This window comes from Stenella coeruleoalba, assembly GCF_951394435.1.
Source record: "Stenella coeruleoalba genome assembly, chromosome: 11".
NCBI classification, from domain to species: Eukaryota; Metazoa; Chordata; class Mammalia; order Artiodactyla; family Delphinidae; genus Stenella; species Stenella coeruleoalba.
The window spans coordinates 9,740,090-9,760,575 of NC_137157.1; the positions used below are offsets into that span (position 1 = coordinate 9,740,090).

The 20,486-nt window shown below is 46.9% G+C and overlaps 2 protein-coding genes across 4 annotated transcripts; one reads left to right on the top strand and one right to left on the bottom strand.

Annotated features, from left to right (window-relative positions):
- Positions 1 to 2,434: 2,434 nt before the first annotated feature.
- JOSD1 (Josephin domain containing 1) lies at positions 2,435 to 15,922 on the top strand. Of its 3 annotated transcripts, none has more exons than XM_079936134.1 (5): positions 2,435 to 2,975; positions 3,306 to 4,125; positions 11,576 to 11,704; positions 11,833 to 12,027; positions 12,673 to 15,922. In XM_079936134.1, the coding sequence occupies exons 2-5, from the start codon at positions 3,941 to 3,943 to the stop codon at positions 12,770 to 12,772; spliced, it is 609 nt and encodes a 202-aa protein (XP_079792260.1). In that variant the 5' UTR covers positions 2,435 to 2,975; positions 3,306 to 3,940; the 3' UTR covers positions 12,773 to 15,922. The 3 variants fall into 3 exon arrangements, with proteins under 3 accessions (XP_079792260.1, XP_079792261.1, XP_079792262.1); XM_079936135.1 differs by having other exon boundaries at positions 2,435 to 2,902; XM_079936136.1 differs by lacking the exons at positions 2,435 to 2,975; positions 3,306 to 4,125 and adding an exon at positions 10,700 to 10,871.
- Positions 15,923 to 16,107: 185 nt separating this feature from the next.
- TOMM22 (translocase of outer mitochondrial membrane 22) lies at positions 16,108 to 18,338 on the bottom strand. Its single transcript, XM_079936137.1, has 4 exons — positions 18,036 to 18,338; positions 17,665 to 17,783; positions 17,079 to 17,196; positions 16,108 to 16,842 (listed from the first exon to the last, which is right to left on the bottom strand). Exons 1-4 carry the CDS (start codon positions 18,150 to 18,152, stop codon positions 16,768 to 16,770), a joined length of 429 nt encoding a protein of 142 aa, XP_079792263.1. The 5' UTR covers positions 18,153 to 18,338; the 3' UTR covers positions 16,108 to 16,767.
- Between the last annotated feature and the right edge of the window lie 2,148 nt (positions 18,339 to 20,486).

Consider the following 20,486-nt stretch of genomic DNA (forward strand, 5'->3'; position numbering starts at 1 on the left):
AAGACTGATCTTCGACCTGCTGGCAGTCTCCAGGCAATTTTAACACTAGGATCGATGTCTGGAATACTACGGCAGCCAGAGCGCGGCAATTAACTGAACGCTGACCTTAGGGAGAATTCTCCATTCATTGCCTCTGCGGAGAGAGCAGTTACACGACCAAAATGAGGCAACTAGCTCAATAGAAGCCAAAAGTACCTCAACACATTTGTGAACTGTAAGGCCGAGATCTAGAGTCTGTTAAGGTAGTTTCCTATGGATGATTCTTCCTGTGTCATCAGCTGTGTAAAACCCAACCCAAAACACTATCAACAGAAGTTTTACTGTCTTGAATTCCTCTTCCAAAAGACTGAAGAGCTTGATGAAATTAGGGATTAGTCAAACTCTAATAATGCTGGCCATGGCCACTCGTCCCAGGCAGCAAGCAAGAAAGAGCAGCCATTTCAGAAGATAACATACCCAGATTTAGGGGTTTGGAACACAAGATTTTGTGAGCAAGAGGCAGGGTTCCAAAGAGCCTTCAGTTTCAGGGATCTACTTGAGAGTTAAGAGGCAACTTCTTGTTCCTGTTTGCAACTACGATCAAATCTTTTTTTTTTTTTTTTTTTTTTTTTAATATTTGGCTGCACCGGGTCTTAGTTGCATGGCACACGGGATCTTCGTTGCTGCATGCGGGATCTAGTTCCCCGACCAGGGCTTGAACCCAGGCCCCCTGCATTGGGATCCTGGAGTCTTAACCACGGGGCCACCAGGGAAGTCCCCAATCAAATTTTATCTGTACAAACACAGGTGAGAATCTGGGATGAGAAGCCATCCAACTCCAAAGGTCTTGATAATAGTTCTTCAATTTTTTTTTTTTCTGGTGAAATTGCTCACCGCCATCCTACATATGCCTCTATGAGGTAGATAAAAATATTAAAATCTCAATTTGGCAGAAGAGCCAAATATTGTGGCATTATACTCCAGAATAATAGTGATATTTAGACTCTTACCAACTGGCTCTTCTAGAAAAAGTTCAAGTTCAGAATGTGCTGACACCTGATGGTAAGCTAAAAAACATGCCCTTCTCATTACAGGGCTTTACCCAGAAAAAAAAATATTCTCAGAGAAGGTGCTTTTTGAATTGACTAGAGAAATCTGAAATCACATTTTAGAGAGGGAATTCCTTACCATCTTTACATCCTCTTTCGGAAGACAGGTTAGAACCTAGGTTCAAATCCTAGGTCCACTATTTACTAGCTATGTGACCTCAAGCAAGTTAATTAACCTCTCTGTGCTTCAGCTGTCATCTAAAAAAAAAAAAGTACCTACCTAACAGGTTAGCAGTAAATGAGTTAATATAAGTAAAGCACTTAGAAGAACAATGTTTGCAAGCCTCAATTACGAATCATGCACAAATATAACTGTAATTCTTAGATGGCTTACAGATAATAAAAATTTAAGATGATTCAAAAGTTGTCTGGACGAGGGCAGAGGACTCCCAACCACATGGTAGGCACACAAGCAAGTATGTTAAGTGATAATTCTGTGTTTAGTGTAATGGTGTTGTTAAAAAGAAACAAGCCCCAAATGGAGTCACTTGTGTTGAGCCCCACCAAGATTTAACACCTAACCTAACTGCAGTTTCAACCTCTATCAGGAGTAGAATCTTAAACCAATCACTCTGGAATTTCCTGAACAACACTAGTGAGGTAATCTGCCTGATAAGACCCCTTGCTTCCTATAAGGGAATGTGACCTTCCCGAATACAATCCACTCTTTCTTCTGCCATTGAAAACTTTCCATTTTGCACAACTCCTAGGAGTGCCTTTCTATTTACTAGGCGGGATGCTGCCCGATTCATGAGTTGTTTAGTAGGCCAAGTAGATTTTCAGATTTACTCAGTTGATGTTTGTGTTTTAAGTGTTGAGCTGTGTTGAAGCAGGATTAAAGAAATGACTGAATTAAGTGTGATCTTTTCTTTTATTGTTTTTCCAACTTTCTGAACAAAATTCCAAAAGGATAGCAACACTAAAGTGGATGATGAATATTTGCTGAAGCCTTCCACATGTCTTTGGGTAAAAAAAAAGGGAAAACAATCCATGTGGGACTGAGTTCATCTTCCTGACACACACAATGCACTTACGCCTTAAGAAAACTCAGAGGAAAGCTCTACGGCCGCCACTGTGAGACCAGACGGGAACCCGAAGGCAAAAGGGCAGTGGTCTGTGAGTAGCAAGCCGAAATACGACACCAAGGAACTGAAATAGGATTATTCCACTTGAAACGTGACTCCCGGCGAGGCACTTACCCTCAGAGTTCCCGGAAAGTGAGGGCGGTCGGGCCCACTAAACAAGAGAATTTGCGCCCGACCGCGTCAGTAAGGTGCTTTGAAATCACCCGGCGAACGGCATGCTAGACAAAGATAAAACGGCCAGCGCAAGTGAAACTAGTCCGGGTTCGCGAAAGCACTCGGCCCAAAAAGCCTGATCAGAAAGACGGGAGGGCTGGGGAGAGTCGCGAAGTGTAGCCCCAGGCTGGGTCGCCGCCCCGGAACTGAGCCGACGCCCGTGGGACGAGAGGGGCGGGACAGGCATCGGGGCGGGACTCCCACCGGCCGCCCGGCCTGCCCAGCCCCGGAGGGAGAGAACAGAGGATCCGGGCACCAGCAGAGGAGCCGGGCACTATCTCTACCTGCGGCGAGTCGCCGCTACAGCCGCCGCCGGGCTACCCACCCCACACCTCCAGGAGACCCAACGCAGCGTGCACCCGCGCAACAGACGCACGGCGGCCGCGACCCCACAGCCGGCGCCGCTGACGTCAGGCCGACGTCAGAGCGGACGCCGTGGCGGGGCGGGAGCTGGGACGGCGAAGGAGGGCGTTTTCGGAGCACGCGCTGGGCTGGGGCCGCTGACGTCGGGCTCAGGTGCGCGCGCTCGCTCGCCCGCCCGAGCGCGGCCCAGGTGGCGGCTCGCAGCTCCAGGTGGCGGCCTGCAGCGGTGAGGGGGCGACCGGCGGCGCGTCCGCACGCTGTCCAGGCGGCGCGGGAGACCGGGCGGGGTCGGGGTTAGGGGAGCGGCGGGAGGGCGCCTCGGCTTGCACTCACGTGACGGGCGGGGAGGTTGGGGTGGGGGCGGCGAGCTGGGTGGGCCTGGGCCCCCGAGGGCGAGACGAATTGTCCGGCCCCACCCCTCGCGGGCCTGCCCGTCGCAGTGCAGGACCTTCCTTGGGGCTGGGGCCGGACCCGCCGCGCAGCTTCCCTGGGCAGCCTGGTCCTCTGCCGCGGCCCACCCGACCGCCGGAGCTGACAGGAGTTGTCTTCCCCGTAGGGCCGCGGCGAGAGGGTGAGAGTCCGCGCTTTCCGAGGGAGCTGCGCCGGCCTCGGCCCCGCGGGGTCCCACCGCACCCGAGAGGATGGAGAGCCTCCCCCGACGCCCCAGCAGGGCCCGCGATCCCACGCTGGCCGGCCCTCGCTAGCTGCTCGAAATTTGCGTTTTATCCACCACCTAGGCCTTGTCTCCTGAGTCAGTGGCGTTGTGGTTCCAAAGAAATGGAAGAAAAGGAGCGATGTGACCGACTCCGTTCGGTCCTCCTGCCTTGAGGCCTGGTTGGCATTTGCAGAAAGGAAAATACAGCAAGAAAATCGTGTGTTTTTGGAAGGGGTAGAAGAGGAGGGTGGAAGAAGGAAAACAAGGTCTTCGATTTTATATGATTTTTTAAAACTTCTGCACTTCGACAGTGGTGGCAAAATACACTAAATCCAAAAGTTATCTTTGTTTTGAGAAGAGGGGGATTATTTTTCCTTTTGATTACAACCTTTTCTCCCCGTGACAAAGCATAAATCATGGACATCAGAAAATAAGGTAGACCTCAGGAATCCTGCAAAGACTGAGAAGCTTACATTCCTCCTCAGGAGGAAAGAGTGGGGTGTTTTTAGCCCTCTCTGGAACCTAAAACGAAAAACATGAGTTGCGTGCCATGGAAAGGAGACAAGGCCAAATCCGAATCATTGGAGCTGCCCCAGGCTGCACCCCTACAAATCTACCATGAGAAGCAGCGCAGGGAGCTTTGTGCTCTGCACGCCCTCAATAACGTCTTCCAGGACAGCAATGCCTTCACCCGGGACACGCTGCAAGAGATTTTCCAGAGGTAGGGGACTCCTTCTTGGTGCCTCTATCCTTTTGTGCTCTTTTTGAATTTCTGCGCGTGGGGCAGCGTCTCTGCTGCATAAACCTTCAAACCAACAGGGATTGTTAGCTAAATGCTGTTAGCAGGTATAAGGGACACAGGAATGGGAAAGTGAATAATCAGGACCAGTTACTGAGCACTTAACAGTGGGCTGGGCACAGTGCTAAGAGCCTCAGTGATCCCTTCTACAATCCATTGGAATCTGTGTTGTCATTTCCATTTTATGGATAAAGACAGGGCTCAGAGAAGTTCAGTAATTTGCCCAAGGTAACATAACAAGAGATGAAGCCAGGCTTGAATCCAGGTTTGTTGTTGCTGTGCTGTTGACCACTATGCTGTTAATGCCTGTCAAGTCCTGCCCCCAAGGAGTTTAGAGTCTAGAAGGGGGACAAGATACGTACACACTCAGTCACCTGTCATCAGGGTTGGAATGTAGTGGGTTCCATAAGAAGGGTATGTACACAGTGCTCAGCTTTTCTACGAGGCCGTGTGCTGGGGTTGGTGCTTTTCATATGGTGTTTTGTGTAGCTCTCGTAACAGTAGGTTTACTGCCTCTATTTTACTGATAAAGAAACAGAAAGAAAGGTCAGGTAATTTGTCCAAATAGCTTGTAAGTAGCAAAGCTGTGATTTGAAGCTGACTCTAGGTCCCCTCCCCTTTCTACTTCATTCTAGAGGGCCTTTCTTATCCACTTTCCAAACACTACCGGACAGGTTGATAGAAGTTCAGCTTTCTTTCAGCTTTGATGTTCTAAAATTCTTCTCTCAAAGGGTATGAGAAATGGTTCTGCAGTGGCTGGATCAGCACGTGTGCTGTCCATAGCAACTCTGACAGTGCGCCTGTCTCACTACGCCAGCTTATAAAGAGTTATCCTGCTCAATTGTCAATGCAGAGAAAGCCCAAGAATTCTTCAAGCAATGTATATTGGCAGTTCCAGAAGACCCTTCTCTGACTCCATTCAGAAATGAAATGATTGCCCCAGAGGGCCTGAATTACAGCTGGGAACAACCTATTTGGGGTGATTTATGAAGCATAGGTATGGACCACTTACCCTGAAAGAACCGTAGGCCCTCTCTTAAAAGAATGTTAATCCCAGTGTGCTGACAAAATTGTAATGAGAGTAATTATTTTCCAGTGTCAGTAATAACCATAGTAATGCCTTAGCAGGGCAGATGTGTCCTTTGCATCATGGCCATCATCTGGCAAGTAGAATTAACTCTTCTCAGGAAACAGGGCCCTGGGAGGTGAGATAACTTGTCTCAGATTGCTAGGTCGTGTAGCTGAAAGCAGAAAGGAGGCCAGTCCCTTAGACTGCTTCCTTTTGGCAGCCATTAATATATCTTCTTCTCCTAATTGGATATTTTCAGATTATTTCCTAATCGAAGTCTAGGGAGAAGAAAAAGACTGACAGTGAGTCCTTGAACTTGCTTGGTACTTGGTACTCTGTGACAGCCCTGCAACAACCTTATCAATAGTGATCCTACGAAACTAGGTTTCCATTTAAGCAATTTGCCCAGTTTCACTCACTAGTCAATGTCAATTCCAAGATTCGGTGTGTCCATTCAGAAGTTTTCCACTTCTCTAAATTTGGCCTGGATCTGACATGATGATGATCACTAATGCAGATGAACACTCACTCTGTGCAAAGCACTGTTCTGAGTGCTTTCCTTGTGTTAACTCACTCCTGACACCAATCTTAAGGGTAGATCCTGGGACTTCCTTGGCGGTCCAGTGGTTAAGACTCCGCACTTCCACTGCAGGGGGCACCGGTTGGATCCCTGGTCAGGGAGATAACATCCCACATGCTGTGCGGCCAAAAAAAAAAGGTAGATCCTGTTATTTTTCATCTTTCCAGATGAGGGAACAGAGTTCACAGAGCTATTAGTTGTAGGATTTGGTCCCAAGCTTTGTGAATGGAGGGCCTGCTCTCCTATCTGCTCTGCTACTTCCTGAGTATTGGGAAGGCGTCTCAGAGCAATTACATCATCAGTAGCTGTTCACCCTGCTAGGAAGTTGGGCCTGGGTTTGAAGATGTGGACTATAAGCTGTTTGTGGATAATAGCAGGACTTTTTCAGCTATGTTTTCCCTGAATGAAAGAACGCTAAATATTTGCTAAACACTCACATGGAACCAAAGTTCTATTCCTGGCTTTTGAAGCTTTAGCAAGTTGTACTACATTCCCCCAGGTACCTATCAGCACAAGATCCACCTCAGAGTCACAGCAGACCAGTACATATGAGAATATATGTACCCTACCACTCCAGAGGTGGAATTCTGTATGGAGTATTTAATATGGGAAGATTCGGTGTGGATAAATAGAAACAAAGAAGTGTGAAAGGGATGAGAGGAAAAAACAAAGGGAGGAGAGGTGAGGGAGAGGAGATAGAATTTTTTAAACGAGAAACATTTACTAGCTGCCTTCAGTATGCCAGGCACCACTACACACTGTAAAGAAAACAAGCTGAACAAGACTCAGCTGCAGAGAAGTACGTCTTAGAACTATCCATTGACCCGGCCTTGAGAAAAGACTTAAGTGAATTTAGAACCATGGAATTCAGAGCAATCTAAAGGGAAAAAAATAATCCATTTGGATTTTAACAGAAAAGAAGAGTAATGTTGGCAGTAATGTTAACTAGATAATTTTAAATTCCCAGATCTTAAGTTATATGCTTTCTTGAAGATGTGGCTGATGAATGGTAGAAATGGGACACAATTTTTGATTAATGACATTTGTTGAGAGGAAGTTCATTCTAGCAGTTGAATTTTAGCCAGACAGAATACAAAAGCAGGGTGGAGTTTCAATGCAGTTGTGGGTATGAGATGACTCATGGCTGGAATAGAAATGAATAGGAATTTAGACAGGACTAAGCTAATGACTCGGCAGCAACACAGGAACAGGGAAGAGAGGAGTCAGGTGTGACAGGCTCAATCCAGGATTTGAAGATAGTGGTCACAAAGAGATCATTGGTTTGAAAAGGATGAACAACTGCAATTGGAGAAAAGGTCAGACTATAAGAGATTATAGATACTGGTGAACATCCTCTACCACAGAGAAGCCCTCCTGCCTCCCCATTAAAAAGTCCCTGAGCACACATTTAAAGGAAGGCGTCACATTTAAAGATATGGCGGTTGTAAATGGAGAAAAGGTGTTGTTGAGTGTTAACCTCTAGAGATTTAAATTTTCTCATCCAAGGGCTGGACAGACTCCTCCTCGTCATCATCATCGCCAGCACCTACAGAGTACTTTTGTGTACCTGGCGCTGTGATCTGTGCTTTATGTATTTAAGCTGTGCTTTATGTATTTAATAATTTAAAAACACATTAGGAAGTTCTGAGCCATATTTTCTAAGGTCACACCTCAGAACTTATAAAAAGGAAAAAATTAAGGGAAAAAAGGAATCTTGATGACATGTTTCCACATTTCCTTTTCATTCAAACCTGAAACATCACCTTAGCCAGACACAGTGGTAACTATAAGAGAGGACCAGAGACTTAACTGAGGGCACAGACAACAGTGGAGAGACCTGGACTAGAATCCATCTTCTCAGTTGTAGATCACTTCAAATCGTATGGCTCTAACCTCTGCGTATGGTGACAAAAATGAGAGGCTAGCGTATAGTCCAGAATTTCCGTGGAAATAATTAAGACAGTCCTGAATAGGAGTTTGCCGAGGAGTCTCAAGAAAACATTCCATTGGGACAGAGTAGAATTCCCATGGAATTCAGTGGGATCAGTGTGTTGAAATATCCAGGAGACGGTTCATTGTAGCTTTAGGTTTAGAGGTGGAATCCCAGCTCTGCCACTCACTAGCTGTATATGACTGTACAAGTCACCATAACCTCTTTGTACCTCAGCTTCCTTACTTACACTATGGGGTTAATTTCTATCTCAAGATTGTTGGAAGGATTAAGTGATAAATCTCATAAAAATAGCCAACACAGTGGGCACTTGATTATTGTCAAAGTAAAAACAAGCACTGGTGTAATGGGCACACTGGATGGATCCCACTTACTCAAATGGCCACTCTTCTAGGAGTGAGTTGGAAACCATTCTTAGCATTTCCTATATTGATTGGTTTGACAGACACATGGTTATGCAGTTGCCAATGCCCAGCTGTGAGAGATACAGAGGAGATGAGTCATCCCCTTTGCTTTGGGAATTTACTATTTTGTTGGACATGTATAAAATAAGTGAATTCTTCAATGATCCTATAAGATAGGAATCATTCCCATTTTTACAGAGAAGCTAACAGGCATGGAGACTAAATCTCAGAATTGATATTGATTCTGCTTGGATATGAACTCAGATGTGTGTGGTCCTCCTGATCTCCCTCCTTTTTCTGCTGCACTGGAGCCAGGAAGGATTCCATGGAAGAGGTAGGATGTTAGGTTGAGCTTGAAGAAGCTTTAGGATTTAGCTTGAAACAGGAACTAGGATAAAAGAAGAGAGGCCACATGGTCATGGTGCCTGAAGTACACTAAGCCCAATGAAAGGGAAACAGCAGGTCAAGTGGGGCTGGGAGGGTTGGAGTTGGCCAACCAGGCAACTGGCTCCACTGACAGTTCTTATGTAAGTGAGTGAAATGATACCTTGGTGAAGGTGGCAGGAACATAAAGCCTGAATAGGTGGAAGGAGCATTTGGAAGCAAGGAGGTCAGTTTAGGAACCTGTGTCAAAAAATCCAGGTGTGGGACTTCTCTGGTGGTCCAGTGGTTAAGACGCTTCCAATACAGGGGACGAGGGCTCGATGCCTGGTCGGGGAACTAAGATCCCACATGTTGCATGGTGCAGCCAAAAGATTAAAATATTTTTTTTTAAATCCAGGTGTGAGGTGAGGAGCCTCCAGTTAGGGGAGAGATAGTAGGAATAGACAGGCAAGGATTTGAATCTGAGATTGATGTAGGACAAGGAGAAGAGACACTTGGAACACTAGTCCTAGAAGATGCACCTCAAAAAAAATGTGTGGTCAAACCTGTTTGGGAGCTGAAACCTTTTGTACACCCTCTCCCCAGACTCAAGGTAAATATTAGCATATTAGGGGCTTCAAGAAAACCTGTAGGAAACCTGTTTACTTGATTCATTCAGCTATTGTATTAAATGCCTCTGTGATCCTCTGAGGAGCGCATTGCGGGGAAACGCAGCACTAAGGTTTGAGCTTGGTAGGGAGTTAGATGGTGAAAGAGGTGGAGGACTCAGCAGTTTCTTTGCTGGAACCTTCATGCGTCTACTGGCTGGAGACTTCTCTGAAGGTATTGAGAAGCTACTGAAAAGTTGGTGAAGGGAGAGTAACTTGATATATCTTGAGATAGACTTTCATAGGCTTTCTCATTTAATCCAAGTGCCCAAGAACCCACTGAGAGCCTTTGTCCTGTTAAGCTACATTTTAGGCCCAGGCCAAGGGACTCAGCTGGCCTTTCCTCTTATCAGCCCACCGCCACCAGCCACTCTGATTCATGAGTCCTTGCCGTAAGACAGCAAGCAGAACTTTGGATTCAAACAAACCCGAGTTTGAATCCTAGTTCTGTCATCTATAAGGGAAGTGATCACGGGCTAGTCATTTTAAATCACCAAACTTCAGTTTCTAAACCCATAAAATGGTAATAATTCATAGCTTCTTGTGAGGATTAAATGAGATACATATATGAAAGCATCTATCATCAGGCATGGCAGAGAAGTTTTCACTAAACGGTATTTATTGTCACAGGTAAAACAAAGTTTGGTTGCAGAGTGGAGTTTAGTGTCCTCAGATCCCCTTCTTTGCTAACTCTGGAGGCCAGCATATAAGCCCTTATTATTTTAAGGGTCCGCTAATATTTACAGGGCAAGAGAGAGGGAAAACAAAATAAACATGGAAAACATTTTAACAAACGTCCCTCGAGCACCTGTCACGTGCCAGGTATTCTTTGAGGTCTGGTGATGGGTAGAGAAGGCCCCTGCTGTCTTTCTAGTGTGGAAAAACACGCAAGTCAGAAAACACGTCCAGTAGTAACACGAGCTATAATTAAAGCAGGTGGATGTAAGAGAAAATGACTGGGAGAAACGTAAGGTTGGGTGGTCAGAAAAGGCCTCTAGGGCAATAACACTTGAGACCCAAAAAATGAGGAGCAGAGCAAGTGGAGATCTAGGGGAAGAGGATTCCAGACAGCGGGAACAGTGAGTGCAAAGGCCCTCCAGTGAGAAAGAGCTTTGTGTGTTCAGATTGCAGAGAAAAGGTGTTTGTGCTAAGAGGTAGGGAGGAGGTCAGCAGAATCCTAAGGGCCTTGCAGGCCAGAGGAAGTAGTTTAGATCGTATTTAAGTGCTTTGGGAGCCTTGGAGGGTTTAAGTAGTGGCAGGGGTATGTTTTATGTTGGAAAAATATCAGTATGGTTGCTGTATATAGAGTATAAGATTTCTTAAGTTTTTAGAGTTGACCTAAAGATCTGATTCTCTCCTGGAGATGGCATTTAGCAACCTCCTAGACATCCGCTCTCCACTTTTATTCCTGAGGAACTCACGTCATTTCCCTTCCTCCCCTTCACACAGAGGTGAAAGGCATGCTGCCCCTTCCTTCAAGATGGCCTTTCCTCAGGTCCTGGCCTGCGCCGCCTATGAAAGCAAATTAATAGGATTGGGAATGCCTTCAGAACTGACCTTGTCATGAGATGGAGGAGTGGCTAAAGAGGCCTGGGCAAAGGTGGCTTAAAGCCAGTGAGCAAACCACACTGCAGTTGAGTTTTGTTTATCTGGTACAAAATTTTTTTCCAATTTGTGTTTGTTTTTTTTTTTTTAATTCAGGTATTTTACACACGTGTATATTCAGAATACCTTTAGGTGGTTCATGAATTTCAGTTTAATATGGGCCTTACTACTTTATATTGCCTTATGTGGTCCCAGTTCATACATTTATGTTACCTGTCTGAGCCCCTGTAGGCCTTTGAGTATTTAATGATTGCTGATTACCAAGTATGCAAGCCTTAAACAGAAAGCATTTAAAGTGTAAGAAATACTACCCATGCAATCAAACTATCAAATACTATTTTTAATGTTAAAAAAAAGGCTGTATCAAGGCAGAAAGATCAGCAAGGAAGAAGACTGCAGAAATGGGAAGACTGGGGATTTCATAGATGAGACTGCTTCGTGGAACATTCTCTGTATCCATTGAATTCACTGGAGACATACTTTCTAAATGGCAGGCAGATAGGCCCCACTGCTACTGAATTATTGTTTTTCATAAAAGGAAAGGTAATCCCTAGGGAAGCAGGAGCCCAGACTTCAAAATACTTTGGTAAGAACTCGTTACATTTACTTGAATGGGAGGAAACAAGCTTCCAGGGGCAGTGGTGTACAGTGCTCTTTTGTCCCTGCCAGTGCAGGGCCAGGAGGGGTTATGTTGACCAGCAAGTCTCAGCTTTCCTCCTTTCACATTTGCAGGTTGTCTCCAAACACCATGGTGACCCCCCACAAGAAGAGCATGCTGGGAAATGGGAACTACGATGTGAACGTCATCATGGCAGCACTTCAAACCAAAGGCTATGAAGCTGTTTGGTGGGACAAGCGCAGGTAATTGAACCAGGCTTGACTTGATGAGAACGGGCATTCAGCCGGGGAGGTGGCCAGTGGTGGTGTTACAGCTGGGGAATCCGGGGGAGTTGGCTGCTGCAGAGCCCAATACCGTTTCTGTTCTGCAGGGATGTCGGCGCCATTGCTCTCACTAACGTTATGGGCTTCATCATGAATCTGCCCTCCAGCCTGTGTTGGGGTCCACTGAAGTTGCCACTCAAAAGGCAGCATTGGATCTGTGTTCGAGAGGTGGGAGGTGCCTACTACAACCTCGACTCCAAACTGAAGATGCCCGAATGGATTGGAGGCGAGGGCGAGCTCAGGTACCTGTGTGGCTGATGTAGTGGCAAGTTGAGCTTATCTTTGGACAAAGGAAATGAAATTCCTAGTTCCTTGGGTCCTCTCCTTATTGTCACTTAGAATCATAGGGTTTCAGACTTTAAAAAGACCTGAATCTTTGATGGCCCATGAAGACATTAAATCCCATTGGTAGAGAAGTCCCATTACCTGGGATGCTGGCTCTCTAGTCTGGCGGGACTGGCATTGTAACATTCTCCAACTTGACAGTATAGCTGCCAGTTCAATGAAAGGAAGGCAAACATTTGGGCCAGAGGGGGCTAAATTTCCCTGGAACCAAAGAAGAAACTCCTTCTTCTTCTTCTTTTTCTTTTTTTTTTACAATTATAAGTCCTTTAGAGTACTTTGGGCTCTGTTCCTCACAGAACTGGCTACTGTTGGCAGCAACATATGAGGGTGAGCAAAAATTCAGATTGGAAATTTAACTGGACAGATTGAGGGGTAACCAAATGTGGACTCCTCCAAGAACAGATCACTACTAGAGCGTGTTTAGGGCAGCCAAGGGTAAAAATAACAAGGGTCCTGTCTGGCGAACATGTGGCCCCAAGACTGGAGTTTGCAATTTTACTAGCATTTTCATTTTCTCTTTCATCTACCCTTTTTTCCTGTAGGAAATTTTTAAAACATCATTTGCGAGGAAAGAACTGTGAACTCCTGCTGGTGGTACCAGAAGAGGTGGAGGCCCATCAGAGTTGGAGGGCTGATGTGTAACACAGTTCTACCCAGCCTTCCCTCACCTCAACCCCCGAAATCCTCTGTGATGTGCTGTGGCCTCTACAGTGGGTCTGCCCTTGCCACGTCCCCAAACATCTCATCGGGTTTTTCCCCTCAGATTTGACAGTGCAATAGGACAGACATGTAGACTGTTACAGAACCAACCAGCGTTACTTGTTCTGGGAAAGGAAAGTAGGAGCTCTGTGTGCTTAAGGCAAGCTATGGAAGACTTTTGTTTTATTTAAGAGAGGAGAAAGAAAGGTGGGTCTTAGCTTATTTCCCCGTTTCTCTGAGGACTTGCCAGAGGCTCTGCTGGAGTTCACTGCTGCTCTGACTCACCTGGAGATGCTGCCTTCACTTCCCCTTTCCTGGCAACCAGTGGGTCTGAAGACACAGTACAGGCAAAGCCCATGCTGACGGGTTTGAAGGACTTAGAGCAAAAAGGCCTCTCAGGAAACCATCTCCAAAACTGCAGCAGCAGTACAGCATGCTGTCTCCAACCCTTAATGCCGCCCTTACCCCGTTTTTAAGAGTGGTTTATGGCCATCCTTGGAGTTTTATAATGAAAAGTTCTCTAATCCATGCCGGGCGGTTGAATCCTGCGATATTCTAGTGTGACAGGGTGAGCTAGATACCTAAGAGGATGTGGCCAGAACCAGGCTGGGGCAGGCATGGGCAGCCTGTCCGCCTCACTCCAGCATCATCCCTCCCACTTCACTGCATTGCACTGGTTTAGGAGGCTTTGAGGCACAAGATAGGCAAAAGGGCAGTTTTCCCAGCTGACCCACTCTGGCAAAAATCAGGAAAAAAATAAGACTGCCTTTGACATCAAATACTACTAGTTTGAGACAGAGTTGGGCAAGGAAAGTATTGGGAAGATAAGCCTTCAGAGACCTGGAGCAGCTAGAATGGGTAGAAGTCCTAGGCTTGGAGTCACTGTAGTGACAAGAAGCAGAGCCCTCACATTGGGTGGATATGTGCATTACGCTTTGTCATCTCTCTGTAGCTTCCTTTACAGATCAACTGAGAATGGACCCGCCCCCTACCTCTTTAAATAGTTGTAGGCCACTTTTCTCCCCGTAACTTGGGAAAACAAAAGGAGAAGTAAGGGTCATACTACACCGCCTGTCACCACAGTGGCTGTGGTTGTCTCAGGGCAGGCGGGCAGGCAAGGATGGCCTGTCCAGCCCTCACAGGTCAGTGGTTTCGGCAGGTCTGAGAGCTGCCCCACTGGCCAGACCTCTCCAATAGCAGAGCCAGCCTGGGGCTTGCATGTCCAGCCTGAGCAAGCTTAACGGGATGAAGCTGAGGCTTTCTCCCCACTGTGACTGGAGTGCATGTTTACACCAGCACTTTTTCTGCACATGTATCTTCAATCCAACAAGGCCATTTTTTATGCTGAGTAACAAGTGGCCGCACTCAGCAAGTGGCCGCATTCTCTTCTGCACCATTTTCTACACCAGACCTGCTTGGCACCACAGGGAGCTCTTCGCCCCTGCACAGACATTCCAACCACCACCAGCCAGAAGTTACAGCCAACCTTGCTCATTGTCACAAGCAGGACCTTGGGTCCATTGGCACTGTCAGTGATGTAAGCCATTTCCTGGGAGGAGAAGGAAACTCCTCGCCACCAATCTGCTGGGGCCTGTGCAAACGGCACTTCAAAGGAGTCCCCATGCACTTGGAGTCCATGAGCCAGTGGGATATATGCAAAGACGCTTAAACATTTCAGGGCTGGTTTCTCTGTTCATATCCAATTCTGGTGCTTAGGAACAGGGACCTATGCTGATGCCCAAGGGCAAAAGGCCCCACTTCCTATAAGAAAGGGGGCAGGCCTGACCCTGATGCCCAGTAAGGGGCAACCCTAGGCTTTTTGTTTTTCTTGCTTTTATTCCTTTTTGTTGGCCTTGTGCTGGGTTTGTTTACAAAAGATGTATTTTGTTTAACCAAATATTAAAAATGGAAAACTCCATACATAAATTTCATCTGTCTGAATTCTATAATTATGTACATTGAAAAAAGTGAAGTTTAGTATGATGCTGCTTTGGAAGGAATTCACTACCACCATAAGTCATCTTTTAGAGACATACTGTGCTTTGGCCAGACCTCTCTCACTTCAAAAATCCAGACAAAATACTCACCAAGTAGGACTTGATTCAGAAAAAGCCCGAGACACTTTTCGACTTAATTTGTAAAAACTAGGCTCCACAACATGAAGAACCCCTAACCCTAATCTTAAGTACAAGTTTTCTTTACTGACAAGTGACTGTTCTTCCCTGGTTAACAGGTGGAAGATTATGTATTTTCACAGAGGACCTGGGAGGCCCCAGCACCAAGTACATAGCAGGATTCCGAGCCAGACTGACTAGATTTGAATTCAGATCAGGCATTTTCTATTCAGCCTGGAACAGATCACTTAACCTTTCTGGGACTGTTTTCCTCTTCTGTAAAATGAGAATACTATACCACCTCCTAAATTGTATAGTATAGTTCCAGCAACCCACATAAAAGACTTAGTATTGTTACTAGCACAATGCCAATAAAAATGTGTGTGAAATGGAAAAATTACAAAGTTCAAAGATAGGGCTACAGTTGGATTCACTGTCAATAGCTCATGAGCAATTACAATTGATCCTCAAACAGCACAGGTTTGAACTCTGGGGGTCCACTTACACGTGAACTTTTTTCAAGAAATACTACAGTGCCACATGAACTGTGATTGGTTGGACAGAAGACACAGAGGGCCAATGATTTTTAAAAGAAATGCACAGGCATTTGACTGCAAGGAGCGTCAGTTCCCCTAACCCCGTGTTGTTCAAGGGTCAACTGTATTTTCAAAAAGAACAAACCCAAGATGTTCTATTTGCAACCTTCCTATCCCCAGACTAGATAGCAATACTATGTCATTCTTTGCAAGTTCTTTATAATTATTGTTTTTTCTTTTTTTTCCCTTTGGCCGAGCTTCACAGCATGTGGGATCTTAGTTCCCCAAACAGGGATCGAACCCGTGTTGCCTGCAGTGGAAGCACAGAGTCCTAACTACCGGACCACCAGGGAATTCCCCCTTTATAACTGTATAATGTCATTGTAGACTGTGCAAGTACATGGACCCAATCCTTTGCTGGTGGATCTGAAACTGATTGCTTGAACTCAGAGAGGTTCTTGGTCAAAGACGAATTTTTTTTTAACCTCGGGGAATTTAACTAACGTGGGCCTAAGGGATCAGTCGGTATTAAACGGTGGTGCTGGCTCAGGTGAGAGAAAATGTGAGGGGCAGTTTTCTTTGTCCTAAAATGGTCTAAATAATTTCAAGGTATGTATGACGAGCACTTGGAAGACATTTTCGGTTGGAATCATTTTTTAATATTTAAATAGAAAAAGTGAGCACTGACTTTTTTTTCTCTTTTAGACACACACACGTCTAACAGCTGAAATATGCAGAGGAAATGAGCTCCTGCTCTGTCCTCCACAGTCCCCACGTTGTGGCTGAAGCTGTTGCCAGCCCTCTCTCCATCCTTTCCAACATACACAGAAATTCACAGCACAGCTGTAATGCATTCCATCTCGTGTGCACGTCCCTCCCCAACATCCCCATTCTTAAAAACCGAACAGTCGTTAATGGTCAGGGGCACATCCTTCCCGATGGCATCAGTTCCTACCCCACAATGGGATAGTGAGGAGATCTTCCGTCAGAAGTAATTTAGTGAAAGGGGTGGGATGGCCGGAGCTGGAGTAACCATCTGCATTGCTGCACTCTGGTATCAGAGTGAGGACAGAAGACATAAGTCAGGAGAGCATGGAGGGCACAGTTGCAAGTGAGGAGTCTCTCCATGAGACAATGTGGGGAGAATTCTCCCCACCAGGTTTAGATAAATCAATGTGCCAAAGTTCAAAAAAAAAAAAATTAAAAAAAATCCAATAATCAGCAGTTCAAACACTATTGAATTTTCAAACTTCTCCCACCAAGACAGGCCAAACATAGCAGTAACAATCTAGATCTTTCCAGGAAGTGAAGGTAGAGCCCCGGGCATTCCTCCTGACAGCCCTGTATTAGGCCCTAGAAGTATCTGGAAAAGAAAAGGAGGGGTGTAAGGCATTGTACAGACCTAGGGCTCTCATTTTCATCATACCTGTCCAGGCAGACAAGGTCTATGAAAACAATGCTGAGGGCACAGTCAGGCACCTAAAGGAGGGTGGGCCGGATCTCAATCCCTTCCGGCACACTAACCGCCCTACCTAGGTGCCGGAGGAATAAACAACTTATGTCTCCACTACTGGCAACAAGCCCAGGGTCTGGGCTCACCTGCCGCTGCTGCAGCTGCTGCTGCTGCTCCATCTGCAACTTCTCAGTCTCAAAGACGACCGGAAGAACCAGGATCATGAAGGAAGTGGTTCCAATCCACAAGGCTGCCCTGGAAAACCTGCGGAGGGAGCATGAGCACGACGGCAAGACAAAAATACACAGCTTCATCAAGACCTCACCAGTAACCGAATCTCTCACCCTGCACATTCCGATGTTCTTGGTAGGCGTGTTCTACCCAACTCTTGCACTGTACTCCTACCGGAAACAGGAGGAGCAGTTCTAGAGACTGTACGTCTAGTGAGAGCAGTCTGAACATTCTCCCGAGTTCTCACAGTGCTACTTATACGTTAATTATATCACATAATCTGAGCTGATCCTCACAACGACCCTGCCTAATAAGAATCCTCACTTTACAGACGAGGAAACAGAGACCAAGAAAGGTTAAAGTAGCACCAGTCCAAGGTCACTCAGTGATCTAGCTGGCGGGCTGTCCTCCAACCTAGGTCTGCGGCTCCCAAAGCCCGTGTTCATTCAGGGCACCTAGTCACCCCAGGCACACCCCAATGTCTTTGCCCTCGTCCCTTACCTGTACATTTTTTGAGCCACGAAGAGGGAGAGATCAAAAGTGGCTCCAGCCGCAGACCGGACTCTCTCGGGGAACATCTCCGTCAGACCCCACAGTCTCTCCGACAGAGTCTCATCTAACTGTGGTGGAGGAAGCGCGGATATGGGCCGAAGCAGCGGTAACCACCCCCCGACGCCGGGACATGCCGGTCTCCTGGAGCTAGGGCACCCCGGCCCCAGCGGAGCCTCACCCCGCCTCCCAGAGACGCCTCTGCTCGGACCTCTCCAGGCTCCGCGACGCGCCTTCGTCCCGCTCCTGCAGCACGCGGAGCCCTCACCCCCGCTCCCCGCCCGCACCCTCCCAGCCCCGCTCCGCCCCGCAGTGCCCAGTACCTCCTCGTCGTCTTCCTCCTCCAGCTCCTCCTCAGGCTTCTCGGCATCGCCTTTCGGAAGCAATTCGTCCGGGGACAGCGGCGCCCCAGGGCCCGCAGCGGCGGCGGCGGCAGCCATGGCTGTGGGGAACACCGGAAGCGGAAGAGAAGAGGCGAGTGCGGCGCCGACGGCGGACAGAGCCGCCCTTCCGGGAGCCGGAGGCTGGAGAGCTGGGGAAGAGCGCTGCCCTCTGGTAGGCGGGCTTCACCGGCCTTCAGCAAAGGGCGGCCGGGAGGTCGGAGAACGTGAGACACGTGGGAAACTTATTAAAGCCCTGAATCGGGGTGCGTCAGCGGTTAATTCTGTTCTGTGGGCTTAGGGTGAGCCCGAAAATCTGCATTTTAACAAGCCTCCTAGAGATCGCACGTAGACAAACACGAATCCAGTTTCATTTCCCTGAGGGCTGTTTTTGGTAGGAGCAAAGTAGAGATTTGGAGATGTATTGGTCTTCTGGGAAAACGTCAAGTAAACAGTCCCAATGTACTAAAACAAAGGGTGTACCAGGCACTGTTTGTACGTGCGAAGGGCGGGGGTGGGAGGGGCGCTCATTTAATCTTTGCATCAACCCACTGAGGTGCTACTATCCCCATTTTTTTTGGCCGGGCCATGCCGCATGCAGGAACTTAGTTCCCCAACCAGGGATGGAACCAGTGCCCACTGCATTGGGAGCCGCAAGTCTTAACCACTGGACTACCAGGGAAGTCCCTATTGTCCCCATTTTAGAAATGAGGAGATTGACGCACAGTACAGGGTTGCTGCAAGTATTTCTGGAGGATGGATTTCAAGATGTGGGTTTGCTGGCCAAAACGTATGAACATTTAAAATTTTGGTAGGTATTAGCTAATTGCCCTCGGAATGATTATATCACATACTTTCACAATAGCAAATGGAAGTGTCCTTTTCTCCACACCCTCCCCAGCATTAGGTATTATCCATATTTTCATATGATGGATGAAAATGCTCCTTTTTATAATGTGTCCCACAAGTTATTAATACAAGGGTAGTTTGATATACCTCTTTAGACAACTGACCATGGAACCGAAGAATCTCAGGATTGGACAGTCCTGATCCTTATCTGATACTTGAGAGACTTGTCCTGTGTTTACATATTCCGGGGAGGGGGGGCGGGGTTTGCACTTTCTCCAGATAGAGTCCTCAGTCCTCTTTATCTTTGGACAGGGCAGCTCTAACTACAAAAAGTCTTCATGTCACAAAAGGGTGCCTACTGTCTGATTCCATTAGGTAAAGTTAAAAGACAGGCAAAACCAATCTATGGTGAGAAAGGTAGTGATTCCCTTTGAGGAGGAAGAGGAGGTAGTATTTGGGAAGGCAGGAGAGTGGCATGTATTTAAATTTTTTTTAAAGTAGGCTTGAAACCAAGCAGGATCCTGTGGGTCCCTCCCGGGTACAAATCCTTTCCCTGTCCCTGTTTCTTGTTTGTAGGAAATAGGCTTCCTTCAGCTTCCCTGACCTTCCCTGAGTTCCAAAGGGCAGGTTCAAACAGTTGCTAATCAGGGAAGGGAGGGAAAGCAGAAACAAAGGAGGAGCAGTCAAGAAACAGTGCAGCGATCCTGGTTCCTCCTCAAGGGATATACATAACCTTTGGGTTCTTCTGCAGGAACTAAGGTCCCCACGCAGGTGGAGGATGGTAAACTCAGGCTGAGAGCAAGATTCCTGCAGCACCGCCCTGTTACCTCACCACCAACCAATCAGAAGAAAGTCTGCACACAGTGGAAGATAAGGAAGACTCTGACCCTCTCCCCAAATGATTCTCCCAGAATCTTTGGAGTCCGCCTTCTCCCCAGGTTGCTGACCTCCTGAATAAAGCAAGCTTTTTTTCCAACCAGCACTTGTCTGAGTATTGGCTTTTGAGCAGTGAGCAGCTGAACCAGAGTTGGTAACAGGCTAGCTCTACATAAATGCAAGGGCAATCAGATGCCAATGGCTTTTGATTCTCTTATGGGCTCTTTTAAGAAATGCTGGAAGACCAACACTCTTCCTTTTAAAAAAATTATTTATTTATTTTAGCTGTGTTGGGTCTTCGTTTCTGTGCGAGGGCTTCCTCTAGTTGTGGCAAGCGGGGGCCTCTCACTATCGCGGCCTCTCCTATTGCGGAGCACAGGCTCCAGACATGCAGGCTCAGTCGTTGTGGCTCACGGGCCTAGTTGCTCCGCAGCATGTGGGATCCTCCCAGACCAGGGCTTGAACCCGTGTCCCCTGCATTTAGCAGGCAGATTCTCAACCACTGCGCCACCAGGGAAGCCCCTAGACCAACACTCTTGAAGGGCAGAGAAGGCAGTCTTATGTGGAAACTACAGACATCATTGACTCTGATGAAATAAAATTCATATTTTATGGCAAGACAAGAAAAATTTAAACATAAAATCTTTCTTTGCCTGTTTGGGCCTCCTC

Excerpts from the sequence above, each read along its gene's own strand:
- TOMM22 (XM_079936137.1), bottom strand. The coding sequence starts at position 18,152 with ATGGCTGCCGCCGCCGCCGCTGCGGGCCCTGGGGCGCCGCTGTCCCCG. Across the intron at positions 17,197-17,664 it reads GTGGCTCAAAAAATGTACAG|GTTTTCCAGGGCAGCCTTGT; the intron begins GTAAGGGACGAG and ends CTCCCTCCGCAG. Across the intron at positions 16,843-17,078 it reads AGCAGCTGCAGCAGCGGCAG|ATACTTCTAGGGCCTAATAC; the intron begins GTGAGCCCAGAC and ends TTTCTTTTCCAG.
- JOSD1 (XM_079936134.1), top strand. The coding sequence starts at position 3,941 with ATGAGTTGCGTGCCATGGAAAGGAGACAAGGCCAAATCCGAATCATTG. Across the intron at positions 4,126-11,575 it reads CTGCAAGAGATTTTCCAGAG|GTTGTCTCCAAACACCATGG; the intron begins GTAGGGGACTCC and ends TCACATTTGCAG. Across the intron at positions 11,705-11,832 it reads GTTTGGTGGGACAAGCGCAG|GGATGTCGGCGCCATTGCTC; the intron begins GTAATTGAACCA and ends TCTGTTCTGCAG.